This window comes from Lissotriton helveticus, chromosome 3_1 (assembly GCF_964261635.1).
Source record: "Lissotriton helveticus chromosome 3_1, aLisHel1.1, whole genome shotgun sequence".
Classification (NCBI taxonomy): domain Eukaryota; kingdom Metazoa; phylum Chordata; class Amphibia; order Caudata; family Salamandridae; genus Lissotriton; species Lissotriton helveticus.
The window spans coordinates 439,559,709-439,577,028 of NC_136061.1; the positions used below are offsets into that span (position 1 = coordinate 439,559,709).

General features: G+C 48.8%; 1 protein-coding gene across 1 annotated transcript in view; it reads right to left on the bottom strand.

Moving 5' to 3' along the window:
• The window catches only part of ADAM23 (ADAM metallopeptidase domain 23), a 748,300-nt gene that overhangs the window by 346,280 nt on the left and 384,700 nt on the right, over nucleotides 1-17,320 (bottom strand). The window contains exon 5 of the mRNA XM_078680301.1: nucleotides 4,569-4,651. Coding sequence (XP_078536427.1) covers nucleotides 4,569-4,651 — 83 coding nt within the window. The remainder of the gene's footprint in view (nucleotides 1-4,568; nucleotides 4,652-17,320) is intronic.

Consider the following 17,320-nt stretch of genomic DNA (forward strand, 5'->3'; position numbering starts at 1 on the left):
ATGTATGCTCCAAGAAACCTGGGCAAGAGAGGATGTTTCCCACACAGGATTTGCAGCATTTTCAAAGCCACCAAAGTGGGGGGGAAGGGGGCGTCCCTCAGGAGGCCTAGCAACATGGGTGGCTGTTGATCTGGGTTGTAGGGCAACATTATTTCCCCTAACCACAGAGGATATCCTTGGCGTTATGCTCCTGTGGCCTAATTCGAACAGACTTCTGTTAATAAATGTTTACTCCAGGCCGGTGGGCACGTCACAAGAGTCTCACACTATTGAGGAGCTTTCGACAGCCCTAAGTGAAATCCCGGAGGGTATTCCCTTTCTGATAGGAGGGGATTTGAACTGTCATTTTGAACCGCTCCCTGGTCTATTAGATGGACTGTCACAGGAGGAGGATGCTCTATGGTTAGTACCTCAATCGGCAGCGCCCGCCCCTAGAGCATGGACTCCACTGGCCGTCCAAATTACATCCTTGACTCTGAAATATGGTCTGCGGGCCTGTAATGGTCGGACAAAATCTGATATCCCCCCTAAATGCACATATAATAAGGTTGGTAGGGAGTCAAGACTTGACTATATCCTGGTTCCACTTGCGCTGTGGTCGCATATTATTGACTTACGGGTGATCGCCAGGAAAGATAGCGACCATGATGCATTGAATCTAGAGTATCTCCACCCTGATCTAGAGGTTAGGGGGGCAGAGGCAAAGTCCTCTGCGCAAGGGCTCGTGTTAACTAGCAACAGACGCAGAATAAGGTGGGAGAAATTGGCCTCTAGCTCAGAAAAGATAGGAGAGTTATACGCCCGGGTTTTCCCCATACTTGAAAAGGCTCGTGCAATTGCTGAACAAACCAGCACTCAGGGCGCAAATACAAAGCTGTGGCTGTTACACGAAGATCTAATCAAGTCTGTGCCCGAAGTCCTCTTCTCGACTGTAAAAAGTGGCAGCGGCCGACACAAACGCCGCTCCTGGTATAACGCTGCATGCCGTAAGGCAAAATCTGACTTGCTAATTGCGATCAAGGAAGGTTTGGAGAGAGATAAGATCAGGGCTCTGAGAAAGGCTTACAAGTGTCTGATTGCCCACGCCAAGAGAGAGTGGGAGCAGGACAAATGGGAAAACCTCACCATTTCTTTGGCTGCTAGGGATTCCCGCAAATTCTGGCGTATTGTGAATACAGGCTCCGAGGAGCTAGCCTCGGCAATAGAACCCAATATTGCCTCCAAGGCTTGGCAAGACCACTTCCAATCCCTGTATAGGGCAGTCGATGGGGCCGTATCCACCCCAACCCTTTCCTCTAGCGATTTTAGTGCAGGAGATCCCTTCACAGACTTGGAGGTAAGAGCAGCGATTGCTGGGCTGGCATCAGGCAAAGCACCTGGCCTTGATGGTCTACCGGGCGACCTATTCAGGCGGGAACCCGATGTTTGGGTCCCATATATAACGTTGATGTTCAACGCAATCCTGAGGGGCATGGAGGTACCAGGTACTTGGTTGGGCGCAGAGATTGTCCCAATTTACAAGAAGGGGTCGCCTCTGCTCCCAGCCAACTACAGACCTATCAGTCTCATCGATGTTTCTCAGAAGCTATTCGGTAGACTGATACTCGATCGCCTCCAAAACTGGATCGAGGATTTCGCCATCCTAAGTCCCCTACAGGCCGGTTTCAGAAGGGGGGTTTCACCCACGGACCAGATCTTCCGTCTGAACCTCCTATTCTGGAAGACTGCGAGAATCGAGGGTGGCAGCTTGTACACGGTTTTCGTGGACCTGTGAGCAGCCTTTGATCTAGTCCCTAGAGACAAATTGTGGTCCGTTCTAGCAGACCTAGGTATCCCGGTTGACATCTTGTCAATTTTGATAAGGTTACATCAGGGGAACTTTGCTAGGGTCAGGTGCGGCAGAGGGGGGGCACTCTCGGGAGGTTTTCCCGTTGACAGGGGGGTAAGACAGGGCTGTGTGCTCGCGCCGACTCTGTTCTGCCTCTTTGCCAACGGGGTAATCGATCACCTGAATAGGCTCAGTGACACTGATGTCCCTAAGCTCAATGGCAACCGGGTGCCCGCTCTTATGTTTGCGGATGACACCTTGCTGCTATCCAAGTCCCCAATGGGCATTCAACGGGTAGATGGGTTTTCGACCTTTTGTGCCGAGCGCGGGCTAGAGATCAATGCCCTTAAAACCAAATACATGACCCTCAACCCACCACCCTCAACCCGTCTGAATCCTACCATAGGGCCCCTAAGACTCGAGAGGCTCTTTACATTTGAATACTTGGGGGTTACAATTAACCAAAACATGACGTGGGACTCACACCGAGTCAAGGCAAACATGAAATTGGCACAGCTAACGGGTGGTATCTGCAGGATGGCAAGTGGGTCGACCTGCAAGCCTTTTGGCCCTCTCCTCCAAATTTATAATATGCAGGCAAGAGGGGCAGTCACCTACGGTGGAGAATTATGGGGTCATATACCAGCCCAGAATTTGCAGATCAGCGAGAACAACTTCATTAGGCAGTTGGCAGCCCTACCATCTAGCACTCCACTGCTTCCGCTGAGATTAGACCTAGGTCTCAGACCTATTACAGAAGAACTGGGACTCAAACCTTTAACTTTGTGGCGTAGAATCTGGACCCAGCCAGAACTATCCAATTATAGGTCTGAGCTTGAAGAGATCTTACGCCTGCCTAACGCTGGACAAATCCCATGGCTGAGATATATCAGACAAACTTGTGAGACACTGGGAAGTCGGGAACTGAGGTCAGATCCAGGTAATGCATGCTGCAGGTTCCCTCGCAAACGTCTTTCCAGGGCGTTTTATGAGCACAAACTAGCTGTCTCAATTGAGAGTATACACGAGGGATCTTTAACTAATTTGTTTATTAAAATCAAAGACTCATACCATCTAGAGCCTGTTTTTGATAGCATTAGTCCTGTCCTCACCAGGAAACTATTTATGCAATGGCGACATAGATCTCTGCCTCTCGGGGCATTTACGGACCGCTGGGCCAAACCACATTTTTCAACACAGTGCCCAGCATGCTCTTATCCAAGTGAAACTGACCAGCACATGATATTTTTTTGCACAGCTTATCATAGACCCAGGAAATATTGGCTTGTCCCACTTCTTAAAAACCTAGGCTTCAGGGACTATACTCCAGCGTATAGAATACTAAAGACTGATTTATCCCCTCCAATCGTCTTTGCAGTCGCAACATTTTTAACAGCCATGTGGCATATTCGTAAACGCTACATCTAGTTAATTGTAGGATAATGTACTGTATTTGATGACTCTAAAAAATCCTCTGTATTTCAATTTATTTCATTAGATTAATCGCACTGTTTTACATTTTTATATTGTTTCCTGTTTTTAAATGTGTCAAATTGCTGTACACGTTTTTGATCTATATTGATCGAAATAAAGACCAAATGAATGAATGATTAAAAAAAAGTTTTTTATCACACTTTATTAGTTATAGAAACCTTTATTTACTGATAAGTACAAGTACATTAAGATAGCTTATTTTCTGCAGCTATTGTTTTGGTGGGTGTAATTTTGACTTTGAGTTGAGAGGAGTGTTTTTTGCATACGGACAGTGATGGTATAACACTCCAATAGGGGTGATGTATTTACTGGAGGACTCTCTTTATTGGTTGGAATGTCAATCACAAACTTGTTGGGGCTAGCTACAATCTTAAAATATGTATATACTCTAGATATTCTAATGACTAGTGTTCATTTTCAGGATAAATAAATATATCAAAACTGGTTTATAGTGAGGTATGAGCATTGTAATTGACAATTTACATAAATGTCGTGAGAGTTGTGAAAATAGTCAATGTTACCCTACTATACATAGGGACTATTGGATATGCAAGTGGCTAATAATTTCTATAGGTGTACATGTGAAAGGGAAAAATGCAGTCACTCAAAGTGAAAACATCCAATGACTGGAATGACCTGACCTGTAGATCTGCACCTTCTGATGGGGTGGGAGGAGTGTAATTTGAGTGAATTTTCTATGAACCAATAGCTCAAGAATGTTGATGGGGTGACCCTATATGTGTTTGCATTGTTGTATGTTTTTTTGTGGAAAATATGAGGCTGGCAAGACAGCTCAAGTTGTCTTTAGGTCAGGCCTGAAAACGGGGTAGCTGGCTGCGAGTCAAAGTGCAGCAATGGGGAAAGGACGGTGTTGATAAAGACGGCTAAGAGTCGAAGCGTCAGACAAACGGCGTCAAATTCAGTGTAAGGGGGCAGAATTTAAGGGGTAGGCTGGAAGAACAATGGGCGAGAAATGTTGTCCATAAGTAGTTTTCGCTGTAAAATAAAATCATTGTAAGAGTAAAAAGTGTACGAGCCCCGATGTTTAGAATAAATTGAATATTTCTGACCGCAGGGCAAGTAGCACTCATCTTTAAGGGATTACAAGCCCTCACAAAAGAGATCAGGCCTTACACATTCATCAGTCGAATGATAGCCACCTCTATCCAGCACTGTGTGAACCTCACATATTCACAATTTATGAGTAGCAACCAAGTGTATGCTTGACATTTTTTTTAATACTTACTGGAGTCCATTGCAAGTTGACAGGGCCACTTTTGAGCGTTTCATTCCCCTGACTGTCCCGTGATAGTAACAGTGCTCACCACCCTAAAACAGTAAGCAAATAAGGCATGTGGTTAATACAAGATTTTTCTTCCATTCTAGTGATGTACCAGTAAAGCATCATATTGTGGATTTTCTGGCCGTGGCCATTAAGCTAAAATATTTTTTCAGAATGTACCAAGAGTGCTGTGCTAACATTTTACAGCAATGTGATTTGTGCTGCCAGCAATTTGCTTTAGCATGTAACCATCACATAAAACAAAACATCTTTTCCCTCATGCCACAGTGTTTTGGATAGAGCATACATATTGATATAAATAGAAAGGCTTTAGGAGGGATACATATCACAAAATCTCAGCATGAGGCAGAATCCACTCATTGTGAAAATTGAAATGCTTTGAAAAACAGCTGAAATGCTGGGTTGAGAACATTCTCCATTTTGCTGCTCTTTCGATACTGCAGGAGACATACGTTTTTATTTTATTTTTGATTGTGTTTATTGATTTTTAAACAAATCAGAAACAATACAAACAACATGCCAGTTGCCAATCAGTACTGTCATTATTGTACAGTCGGGTACGACCATTATAACAATTGAAACAATATGTGTATGCCTTTGCCCCTTTTCACTGTAAATATGTAATCTGCCGTCTAGCCAGAACCCAGAATCTGAAACAATATGGCACCCTGAACTACAGAAATAACAACATCTTGAAGGTAGTCCCATCACACCCGTCAAATCCAATCTCCCACAACAGGTATATTTCTGTATTTCCACCTCCTCCACATGTATTAATCCCAATCTCCCTGACTACTAATTCCCTCAGGCTCTACATCTTCAGCTCGAGCAATTCCTGCTTTCTCCTGTTCCACCACCCTCTCCCCTTGTTTCTCTCGAGCCCAAGAAGGAAAAGGTTCCCATATATCTTTAGGTCTTGACGCTGATGGCATCAGTTCCCAGAGCGTGGTCAATTGTGTATGCCTGAATGTGACATCCCATAACCATTCTTTAATGCTGGGGGGTACCCTTCCTCCCCCAATGCATTTCATACATAAACTAGCACCAGAACGGACCGACAGTTCATGCACATGAAGACATAAACAGCAGACATTGTCACAAATATCGACATATAAACAAATATACTTTGATACAGTCAAACATTCATGTATTTGTGGCTGCCCATGCTGTGTGAACCTTTAGGAAGGCAGGGGTTTACTGTCGCATTCCCCTGCTAAACATCACACACCCCTCACCTCACCTCACCTTCTAGTGCAGTGGGGGAGGGATTTCAGTAGTGCAGGGAAACTTGAGGGTCTGGCATGACTGATAACATCACTTCCGGGAATGGTGGTCAGGGGCAATGGGGACATAAAGATTGTCAGTTTTGCAATCCTGGACTATGAGAACTGTATGCAGGGGTAACCTTAAAAAAGGTATAGCATCAGGGGGATAGTACTGGTGCTATTTGGCTGGTCAGATGGGTAGCCAGCATCGGACCTATCATGGTGTTATGTCGTGGCTGTAACTTAACAGCCGCAACAGTTAGGGCACTTCCAAGTGCCTATCCCGACAGAGATATTTGTTGGTGCTCCCCTGCCGTTACCGGGCCATGTGGTATGGACCTGGTCACGTGATTTAAGTTTAATAAACACGGTCACCGCGCACATGACGTCAGTAGACGCCTGTACGCGGTGGCCGTCAGTATACTTGAGCAAGTGGCTCCGTGTCATTATTAAGAAGGCATTACCTCTGTCAGCGAAGCCCCGATAGCAGTGCTGACACCAGCAACATATCACTGGTGACAAGGGCAGGCGTGCTCCCGCTGTGTTTCCTGTGCTTGAGTGGCTGCGTGCGGACGAGTTTGGTCCCGCGGTGCTCGTGCCCTGCATCTCTGCACTCACGCGGACATCTGTGCTCCCGCTGCTGGTACCCGCCAGGCCTCTACCCTCAGGTTAGATGCGCTGTCCGACGCGCGCTACTACTGCTCGGGCCTGTTCCCCTCTGGGCCTGCTCCTCTCAGCTGATGCCGATGCGGCATTCCGTGTCTGAAGGATACGCAGATAGCGCGCATACGCGTTAGACAGGTAGTGTCTATAGAGGCCTGAAAGCTTGCGCTGCTGCTCATGGGGGTCCTGCAGTGTCTGGCAACACTGTGCTTTGGCGGCTGATACCTTCCTGTCCTGGAGGTGAGTGTCTGTCCACTTCACCACTCCACCCATAGCTCTGGGAGTCTGCAGGGGTCATGAACATCCTACATCCCATACGAGGACAAGTGCTCTTCTATAAGCTGGGGCAAGTGGACTGGCAGCAACGTCTCTGGCGCACTACTGGTCTCGGTGGTAGCAAGACAAGCACTGCAATTAGTGTGCTGGCTGGGAGCTACATTGCAGAGACTCCTAATGTCTACTATTCCCCCTATTGAGCCATTTGTGGTGGAGGGATCTTCATCTGCCCAGGCGTCACACTGGAAGGAGTGGGTGGAACGCCTCATTATTTTTTTGGAAGCCACGAAAGTCCACAAAGATCAGAAAAGGGCGATGTTGCTTCATTTAGGAGGAAAAGACATTCATCGCATCACTAAGACCCTCGTGGAAGCGATGTCCAAGACTCACAATACCCTCATCAATGAGCTCACAGACTATTTTGAACCAATGGCCAACCAGTACTATGAGTTTCATTATTCGACAAGCTGGTCAACTCCCGGACGAATCTCTCGACATATTCCATGCCCGACTCATGCTACTGGCATCAACATGTGGATTCAGAGAAGAAATGGAAGAGATTCGAGGGCAAATTATTCATGAATGTCCGCTTTGGCAAAGCTTCGCGAGCGGATTCTGGAGAAATCAGGCAAGCTGCTAAATGATATTCTAACTCTGGGGTAAACGAAAGAGCTGTCCAAAGCCAGGGCAGCACACATGGAGGCGGCACTGCAGTCGCCAGTCAAAGCAGAACCAGTGAATGCAGTTGCGCTGAAATCAACGGACCGTCGCACCAAGAAGCCCTCTGCTGGTGGCCCGCAAAGGACTCATCAACGTGACTGCGAGAAATGTGGTGGCCCACCTCATAAAGCAGCTGACTGTCCCGATAAGGGCAGGAAATGCACCGGCTGCAGACGCTTCAATCACTTCGAAAATGTGTGCCGCTCCAAACAGTACCGAAAACCCAAGCAAGCAGTCAATGCGATACCCGAGGGCGACGGTGAATCAAGTGACATGGATGACGACGAAGAAGACGAAAAGGCAGTACACAAGGTACATATGATTGGAGCCGCATCGAACAGAAACAGGCGCCTCCTGCAGTGCCAGATCCAGGTAGGCGCACAAGACATCACGGCTGTCGTGGACACTGGGGCCACCATCAATGTTATATCATGTTATGTTATATTGAGCTTATAAAGCGCGCAGCTACTCAAAGTGTCCCGGCGCTAGCTCCTGAAAGAAAGAATGACCGTGTATCAAATTAAAACAGCAAGGTCTTGAGTTTCTTTTTAAAAAGCACTGGGTCTTGGTTGGTCCTCAGGGCAAAAGGCAACAGATTCCAGGCCAAACCGGCCCGGCGCACAAAGGAGTTTACACCAAGTCGCTGGCGCTTGAACTTCGGAATCTGCATCAGCCATTGGGCAGAAGACCGAAGCACTCTACCTGGCACATAAAAGGCAAATCTCCTTTGTAGGTATAAAGGGCCGGTGTCATACAGGGCCCGATGAGTAATGGTTAGCATTTTAAATTTCAGGCGTGACTCAACTGGCAGCCAATGCAGGGCACGCAAGTGTGTACATACACTATCTCTAGGAGAAAGCCCCATGAGGAGTCTGACCGCCGAGTTCTGCACAACCTGCAATTTATTGACCAGGGACCGAGCAGCTCACCAGGAGAGCATTGGCGTAGTCAGACGGGAACGAATCAATGCACGGACCACGGTTTCTCTGGAGGCACTCGGCAGGAAGGGAAGAAACTTCCTCAAGCTCTTCAGTATGCCGAAGCAAGTACCGGCGAACCTCTTCACGTGCGTCACAAAGTGCAGATTTTGGTCAAACCAGACGCCAAGCTTTTTCACAGCGCCCGATCTACCAGAGGGTCGAGAAAACCCGAAGGCCAGAGCCTCTCTCTGAAATCTGAAGGAAAGGAGCCGAACAAAAGCCCCTCAGACTTCCCTTCATTGCATTTCAACTGGTCATTGGATAGCCAGTGAAAGACAGAGGAAAGGCAATTTTGGGCCAACCCGACTGAGTCCTCTTCCTTGGGCCAGGTAAACAGGAGCTGGGTGTCATCGGCATAAGCCATCACCTTAGCCCCCAGTGATTCCGCCAGATACACGAGCGGAGTCACATAGATGTTAAAAAGGAGGGGGCTAAGTGAAGAACCCTGTGGTACCCCCGTTGACACCGGCAGAGGTGAAGAGGCACTCGGGGGAAGCCAAACCTGCTGCTGTCAGCCCTCAAGGAAGGAGCTGATCCAATGCCAAGCCTTGCCAAAAATGCCAATAGCAGAGAGGCGGTTGAGGAGCATGGCGTGGGGAACCGTGTCGAATGCCGCCGAAAGATCCAGCATGACCAACGCTGCCCTCCCGCCGGCATCCAGATGTTAATGTTAATGTTGCTTATAAAGCGCAAACAATCATCCTGAGTAGGATATCACAGCGCTATAATGTCTGTGGTGGGCGGTAGGCTAATACAGAGTGGTTTGTCTTAATCTGGTTTGGGGAAGAGAAAGGTTTTCAGTTGCTTCCTAAAAGATAGGTGACAATCCGTCAGCCTGAGGTTCATGGGCAACTCGTTCCATTTGATTGCGGCTAGGTGGGAGAAGGCCCGTCCACCCATCCTAGCTCTCTCTACTCGGGTAGTTCTTGCTCTCGCTGTTGTTTGAGACTGGAGATTCCTAGATGGCACATAAAATTTGATTTTGTTTTTTAGAATATGTGGGCCCGTGTTATACAGTGCTCTATGCGTTATGCACAGCATTTTAAAAGTGGTTCTTTGTCTCATTGGCAGCCAATGGAGCTCTCTCATGCAGCTCTTGGCTGGGTCGTATTTCCTTTTATTGCAGATTGCTTTTGCCGCAGCATTCTGTACGACCTGTAGTTTGGCAAAAAGATAGTCTGCCATACCTACAAATAGGGAGTTTCCATAGTCCAGCCTGCTCATCAGTAATGACTAGACCAGGATCTTCCTGCACTCAATAGGAATCCAAGGGAAGACTCTTCTGAGCATTTTCAATAATGCAAAGCCTTTGCCGCAGCTTGTTGATACATGGGTTTTCATGGACAGGGTGTTGTCCAGTGTCACTCCTAAATTCCTTGCTGTCACTGTCGGGCTGGGAGGGGTACCCAGGGTTGTGGGCCACCAGCTGCTATCCCATAGCTGTGTATGTCTACCGAACAGCAGTATTTCAGATTTATCTGCGTTTAGCTTCAGACAATGGCTATACATCCAGTTGGATAGTTCGGTGAGGCAGTTTAATAACCTATCCTTTGGGTCATCTTTCTCATCCAAGGTAATCATAAGCTGGGTGTCGTCTGCATAACAACAGATATCGACACCCCACTTTCTTCCTATCTCTGCCAACGAGGAGACAAACACATTAAACAACGTTGGGCTTAATGGGGCCCCCTGTGGGACCCCATACTTGATGTTCCGGGGAGAGGATGAGAAGTCACCCATGCGTACTGATTGAGTTCTGTCTAACAGAAATGATTGCAGCCATCCCAATGCTTTTTCCCGGATGCCTTTTGCTGCAAGGGTGCCCAGTAACCGGCTATGTGGTACGGTGTCGAATGCCGCCGAGAGGTCCAATAGTATCAGGGCGACCGTTTTCCCCGCGTCTACCTGTGTTCTGATGTTATCCATCCCGGCCAGGAGTGTTGTCTCTGTGCTGTTATTGGCCCTGAACCCTGTTTGGGAGACATCCAGTAGATCGTTTGTTTCCAGGAAATTGGATAGCTGCCTGTTGACCAGTTTTTCTAAAACTTTTGATAAGTAGGGTAGTTGAGATATAGGTCGATAATTGGCAGGGTGATTAATGTCTGAACCTGCTTTTTTTATTAGTGGAGTGACAATGACGTTTTTCCAAATTGTTGGGAATTCTGCAGAATTTAGAGAGTAGTGAGTACTTGTGTTACTGCCGGGCAAATTATTGGGGTTAATTGCGAGAAGATAAGGTGTGGACATGGGTCCAATGGGAGCCTGACTTGACTTCTAACATGACTTTGCCCACCTCCACTTCTGAGAAGGGGCCGAAACTAGAACAACTGACCTAGGATATAGATGGCGCATGGTGCTCTGTAAGTTCTAGTTCGATGTTGGAGAATGAGGTGTAAATTTTGTCTATTTTCTCGCAGAAGAAGTCATTTATTTTGTTGCAACCTTCTTGCGACGGAGTGAGATTTGATGAGAGACTTGTGGGGCTGCACAATTCTTTGACTATTTTGAAAAGTTCTTTCGATGAGTTTTTGTTTTCTGTTATTCTACGTGAGAAGTATTCTTTCTTTGCTTTCCTAATAGCTTTATTGTAGAGTGGGAGTTCTTTTTATATGTGACTCTGACTTCTTGGGTTTTTGTGAGTCTCCATTTATGTTCGTATGACGTGCATTTTCTTTTTAATAACTTTTTCTAGCCCATACCACTTCTCTGATATGGTGCATCTAGGTTTGTGTTTGAAGCGTAGCGTTGAATATTGTTCCAGTGCATTCATAATGTTGTTCTGAAGTTGATCTAATTCGTTGTTGATATTGGTTGTAATTGTGTTTGTATTTATGAAGTGTTGCTGGAATTTTTCTACTGAGAAATTTTTCCAGCTCCTGGTTTTTACTGCTGCCAAAGCTGGTAGTCTGATGTTTTTAACAAGTAGGTTGATGGAGAACACAATCATAAAGTGATCTGTCCATGTCATTGGTTTTATCTCATTAATGACGATGTCTCCTATGTTAGAGAACAACAGGTCTAATGTATGTCCTGCCATGTGTGTTGGCTGATCAATTCTCTGGGTCAACTGTAGGATTTCCATATCCTCCACTAGCTGTTTGGTTAGGGGGTTGTTGCTATTGTCGTAGTGAATGTTGAAGTCCCCTAGAAGCAGGATATTTTTGTTCTTGAGACAGACCGGCATAATTTGTGCAAGGAGTTGGGCACTAAAGTCTAACGTGCTACCTGGAGGGTTGTAAATGATCACTCCACCAAGTAGAATGTTGGTATTTATGGACACCGAGAATGCCATTGCTTCATGGCTGTTGGCCTGTGTGATAACTTCTTGTCTAAAAGTAAGGGAGTCTTTGAACAGAAGAGCTACCCCTCCTCCCTTTTTGTTTACTCTGTTTAAATTGAGTATTTTGTATTCAATCAGAAGGGCCATTGCAATATCAGGGGTACTATGGTTACCAAGCCAGGTCTCGGTAATGAAGGCCAAATCGGGCTTGAATTCACTCAGGATATCCCATATTTCCGTCGCGTGTTTGGGTAGAGATCTAGCATTGAGGTAAATACATTTGAGAGCAAGGTCAGGGGTGTTAATTGGGGTGGGACCGTACCAGGGATTACTCTCCCATCTGCAGTTTTGGCAGCAGAAAGGGCCCATGGTATTTAGGGGTCCCATTCGTGCACATAGTGCAGAGTTTCTTACCCTTATGCTGTTAATATTCCTGAGCTCGCTACTGGAATAAGTAATGTTGCTCCTTGTCCCTCTCGGTGTATCGCTAGTCGGTTGGACAGGGGTTGTGGCCCCTGGTCCCGGCCCGTCGCGGACGGGCGCAGACTGGCTGGCCTTTGGCGCGCCTTCGGCGCCCCGCCGGCGCGCCTATTGCGCACGTCCGCTGCGCATCCTTGGAGGACACTCCCCGATTGCCTCTGCAACCTCCAGCAAGGCCGATTCCATGCTGTGAGCAGCACGGAAGCCCGACTAGGCCAGATGAAGCCCCTTAGACTCCTCAATAAACTTGGTAAGTTGAAAGGTGATGGCCTTCAATCAATCAATCAATCAATCAGAGCATTTGTATAGCGCACTACTCACCCGGAGGGTCTCAAGGCGCTGGGGGGGGGGGGGTTTCGCTACTGCTCGAATAGCCAGGTCTTGAGCTGCTTCCTGAAGGCGAGGTGGTCCTGGGTCAGGCGGAGGTGGGTCGGAAGGGAGTTCCAAGTCTTGGCGGCCAGGTAGGAGAAGGACCTTCCTCCTGTGGTGGCTCTTCGGATGCGGGGGACGGCGGCGAGGGCGTGGCTGGTCGATCGAAGCTGGCGCGTGGGAGCGTAGAAGTTGAGGCGGCTGTTGAGGTATCCTGGTCCTTGGTTGTGTAAGGCTTTGTGTGCGTGGGTGAGGAGCCGGAAGGTGATTCTCTTGTTGACCGGGAGCCAGTGCAGGTCTCTCAGGTGTCCGGAGATGTGGCTGCGGCGGGGGATGTCCAGGATGAGTCGTGCTGAGGTGTTCTGGATCCGCTGGAGTCTCTTCTGGAGTTTGGCGGTGGTTCCGGCGTAGAGGGAGTTGCCGTAGTCCAGACGGCTGGTGACGAGGGCCTGGGTGACCGTCTTCCTGGTCTCGGTGGGGATCCATCGGAAGATCTTGCGTAGCATTCGCAGGATGTGGAAGCACGACGAGGAGTCGGCGTTGACTTGTCTGGTCATGGAGAGGGAGGAGTCCAGGATGAAGCCCAGGTTGCGTGCGTGGTCAGTTGGTTTGGGTGCGCTGCCCAGGGCGGGGGGCCACCAGGAGTCGTCCCAGGCGGAGGGTGAGGATCCCAGGATGAGGACTTCCGTCTTGTCTGAGTTCAGTTTCAGGCGGCTGTTCGACATCCATTTGGCTACTTCTGTCATCCCTTCGTGCAGGTTGGCTCTGGCGGTGGCGGGGTCGTTAGTGAGGGAGAGGATCAGCTGGGTGTCGTCGGCGTAGGAGATGATGTTCAGGTTGTGCTGGCGTGCGATGGCTGCGAGGGGGCTCATGTAGACGTTGAAGAGAGTTGGGCTGAGCGAGGAGCCTTGAGGAACGCCGCAGATGACTTCGGTGGCCTCCGACCTGAACGGGGGGAGGCGGACTCTCTGTGTCCTTCCGGTGAGGAAGGAGGTGATCCACTCCAGTGCCTTCTCTTGGATTCCGACGTTGCTGAGGTGCTGTACTAGGGTGCGGTGGCAGACAGTGTCGAAGGCCGCAGAGAGGTCCAGGAGGATGAGGGCCGCTGTTTCTCCGTTGTCGAGCAGGGCTCGGATGTCGTCTGTGGCTGCGATCAGGGCGGTCTCGGTGCTGTGGTTGGCCCGGAAGCCAGACTGCGAGAGGTCGAGGGAGCCGTTCGTCTCGAGGAAGGCGGCCAGTTGCTTGTTGACGGTCTTCTCGATGACTTTGGCCGGAAACGGGAGCAGCGAGATGGGGCGGTAATTCTTGAGGTCGGTAGGGTCTGCTGATGGTTTCTTGAGTAGAGCGCTGAGTTCGGCGTGCTTCCAGCTCTCCGGGAAGGTGGCGATGTCGAAGGAGGTGTTGATGATGTCCCGCAGGTGGGGTGCGATGACAGCGTTGGCCTTGTTGAAGACGTGGTGAGGGCAGGGGTCTGTCGGAGATCCGGAGTGGATGGAGTTCATCGTGCGGATGGTGTCTTCGGTGCTGATCGGGGTCCAGGCGCGGAGGGTGGTGGTGGGGGCGGTGGTTCGGTCGTGGCATGCGTTGGTTGAGTGCTGAAGCTGTTGTGTATGTCCGCGATCTTGTTGTGGAAGTAGGAGGCGAGGGAGTTGCAGAGGTCTTGCGAAGGGGTGATGTCGTTGTTTCCGGCGTTGGGGTTGGAGAGCTCTTTCACGATGTTGAAGAGTTCCTTGCTGTTGTGTGCGTTGTTGTCCAGTCGTTCCTTGAATGCAGTTTTCTTGGTGGCGCGGATCAGCTGGTGGTGTTTTCGGGTGGCGAGCTTGAGGGCAGTCATGTTGTCCGGTGTTGGGTCTGTGCGCCAGGCCTTCTCGCACACTTTCGCCAAACTAGGCAGTAACAAAATAGGGCGATAGTTCTCAAGCACTGAAGAGTCCAAAGTCGGCTTCTTAAGCAGCAGAAGGATCAGGGCATGTTTCCAAGCTCTAGGCACGGATGCTGTGCAGAGTGACTTATTGATCAAGAAGTTCACCTCTGGATAAACGGTGTCAGCCAGGTCCGACAATAGTCTAGCAGCACAGGGATCGTTGGGAGAGCCGGACTTAAGAGCTTTCAGGATTTTGAGAGAGCTGGCCGAATCCAGTAGGCCAAAGTCCGAAAAGGTAAAGAGAGGCTCTACCCTACTGATAGATGGAAATGAACCCGTATCATGCAGCCCTGGAAAGATGGAAAGCGAAGCTTGGATGCTAGCTATTTTATCCTTGAAGAAAGTCGCCAGGAATTACACCAGGAGTCAGAAATAGGAGTGATCGCTGACTGCGCACAATGGGCCAGAAAACTTTGAACAATGGAGAAGATCTCTTTAGAGTTGTTTTTGGCCCGCTCAATACGGGTGGCATAATAATGACCCTTGGCTTCTCCGATGGCTGTATAGTAGAGCCTCTGTCTTGCTCTAAGAGTGTTCCTATCGGCAAGACAGTAGCCTCGGGCATGCCAGGCTCTCTCGGCCGCTTTGCACTCCTGTTTCAGAGTCCTCAGCTTGGAAGAAAACCAGGGCTTAGAGGGGGATTCTCTCCTCAACTTGGACTGGCACGAGGCCAACATAATGGCCACCGATCTGTACAACTCCATGCGACCTGCACCAGCTTTACAGCCCACCAGAATCACTGTATTCGCTTATGGACAGGACAAGCCATTGGAAATGAAGGGGAAGTTCAAGACCACAGTGACGCACGACAGCAAGTCAATCACCACTATTTTTTATGTCACCAAGGATGGGCAAGGTATGCTCCTAGGAAGTCAATCTGCTAGAGATCTAGGGATTGTGTCTTTTGAGTTTGGGATCCACCAAGAATCAATGCAGCACATACTTCAGGAGTTTGCATCAGTCTTCGAAGGCATTGGAAGGTATTGTGGAAAAGAAATACATCTTCACATCAACCACACTGTGCAACCTGTGGCCCTGCGACACCGACGAGTGGCTTTCCATCTACGCCCGTTGGTGGAACAAGAGTTACTCAAACTGGAGCAGGCAGGTATAATAGAGAAGGTGTCCGGTCCCACGCCTTGGGTGTCCCCGATTGTCATCGCCCGGAAGCCGAAACAACTGGGAGCAGTCAGGATATGCGTCGACATGAGATTGCTAAATGCAGCCATCAAAAGGGAGAGACACATCACCCCGACTATTGACGATTTATTCGGAGAAATGGCGGGGGCGTGCTGGTTCTCTAAACTTGACCTGCGGTCACGTTACCACCAACTGGTCCTCAACCAAGAAACCAGAAATATAACGACATTCTCCACGCATGTCGGACTTCACCGGTACACTCGTTTGAGCATCGAAATATCTAGTGCCGCAGAGGTGTTCCAAGACGTGATCCACAAAATAATTATGGGCATTCCTGGAGTTATTAACGTTAGTGATGACATTATGGTAAACGTTAAGTCTATCCCAGTCCTCCAGTGAATCAAAGATGCCGGACTTACTCTCCACAGGGATAAATGTAAATTTCCCAGGAACAAGATACAATTCTTTGGATACACATTCTCGGCTGATGGTGTCAACCCTGATCCAGACAAGGTCAAGGACATTAAAAATGCACCAGCCCCAATCAATGTCACTGAAGTCTGCAGTTTCCTTGGCATGGTGAATTACTGCGGGCGCTTCATCAAGGATCTCACGACCCTCACTCAACCCCTGAGGGATCTCACAAAAGACTCCGTTACATGGGTGTGGGGAGAACCACAAGCCAAGTCGTTCCAGGACATTAAGGATCCTTTGTCCACTGCTACCACACTGGCTTTTTTTGAACTACAGAAGCTTACGCTGGTTGCTGTTGATGCAGGACTGAAGGGACTCGGCGCTGTGCTTATGCAACGCTGCACGGCTGAGGAAGACTGAGCCCCGGTGGCCTTCGCAAGCCGGTCGCTCACTGACACCAAACAGCGGTACCCTCAAATTGAGAAAGAGGCTATTGCAATCCACTGGGGGTGTCGCCATTTTCATCTCTACGTTTACGGAAAACCTTTTGTTGTGGCTACCGACCACAAGTCCCTTCTGCCTCTATTCTCTGGTACTTCGTCAAAACCTCCACCAAGGATAGAGAAGTCGATGCTGCAACTGCAGAACTACAATTGTCACATCAAATACCACCCAGGGAGCCGCAATCCAACAGACTATCTCTCGAGACACCCCCGGAATAATACAGCCCAGGGAGAGGAAGATGCTGAAGACACCGAAGAGAATGTACGGTGCATTACTGAAAGGTCCTGCCCTCTACCTCTCTCGATGGATGACCTGAAGAGTAAGACTGACGGAGCTGAGTGTCTCCAAAGAATCAAAAAAGTAATGGAACATGGCAACTGGCACAAAGCTCGAGAAGAGTGGAAGATACTTACGGAGGAAGCTCGAAGGATACTGAAAAGTCTGTATCATGTCCGTGATGAATTGACGGAAGACACCACAGGATGTCTCGTGCAAATGCATCAACTGGTAGTTCCCTCCTCGTTAACTGCCAGGGTCATTCAACTCGCCCATAGTGGTCATCAAGGGATGGTGAAAACTAAATTGCTACTGCGCACCAAAGTATGGTTCCCTTTGATGGTCGAACTAGTAGAGGCTGCCGTTCAAGAATGCCAGTGGTGCCAGGTGACTGAAGGAAACCC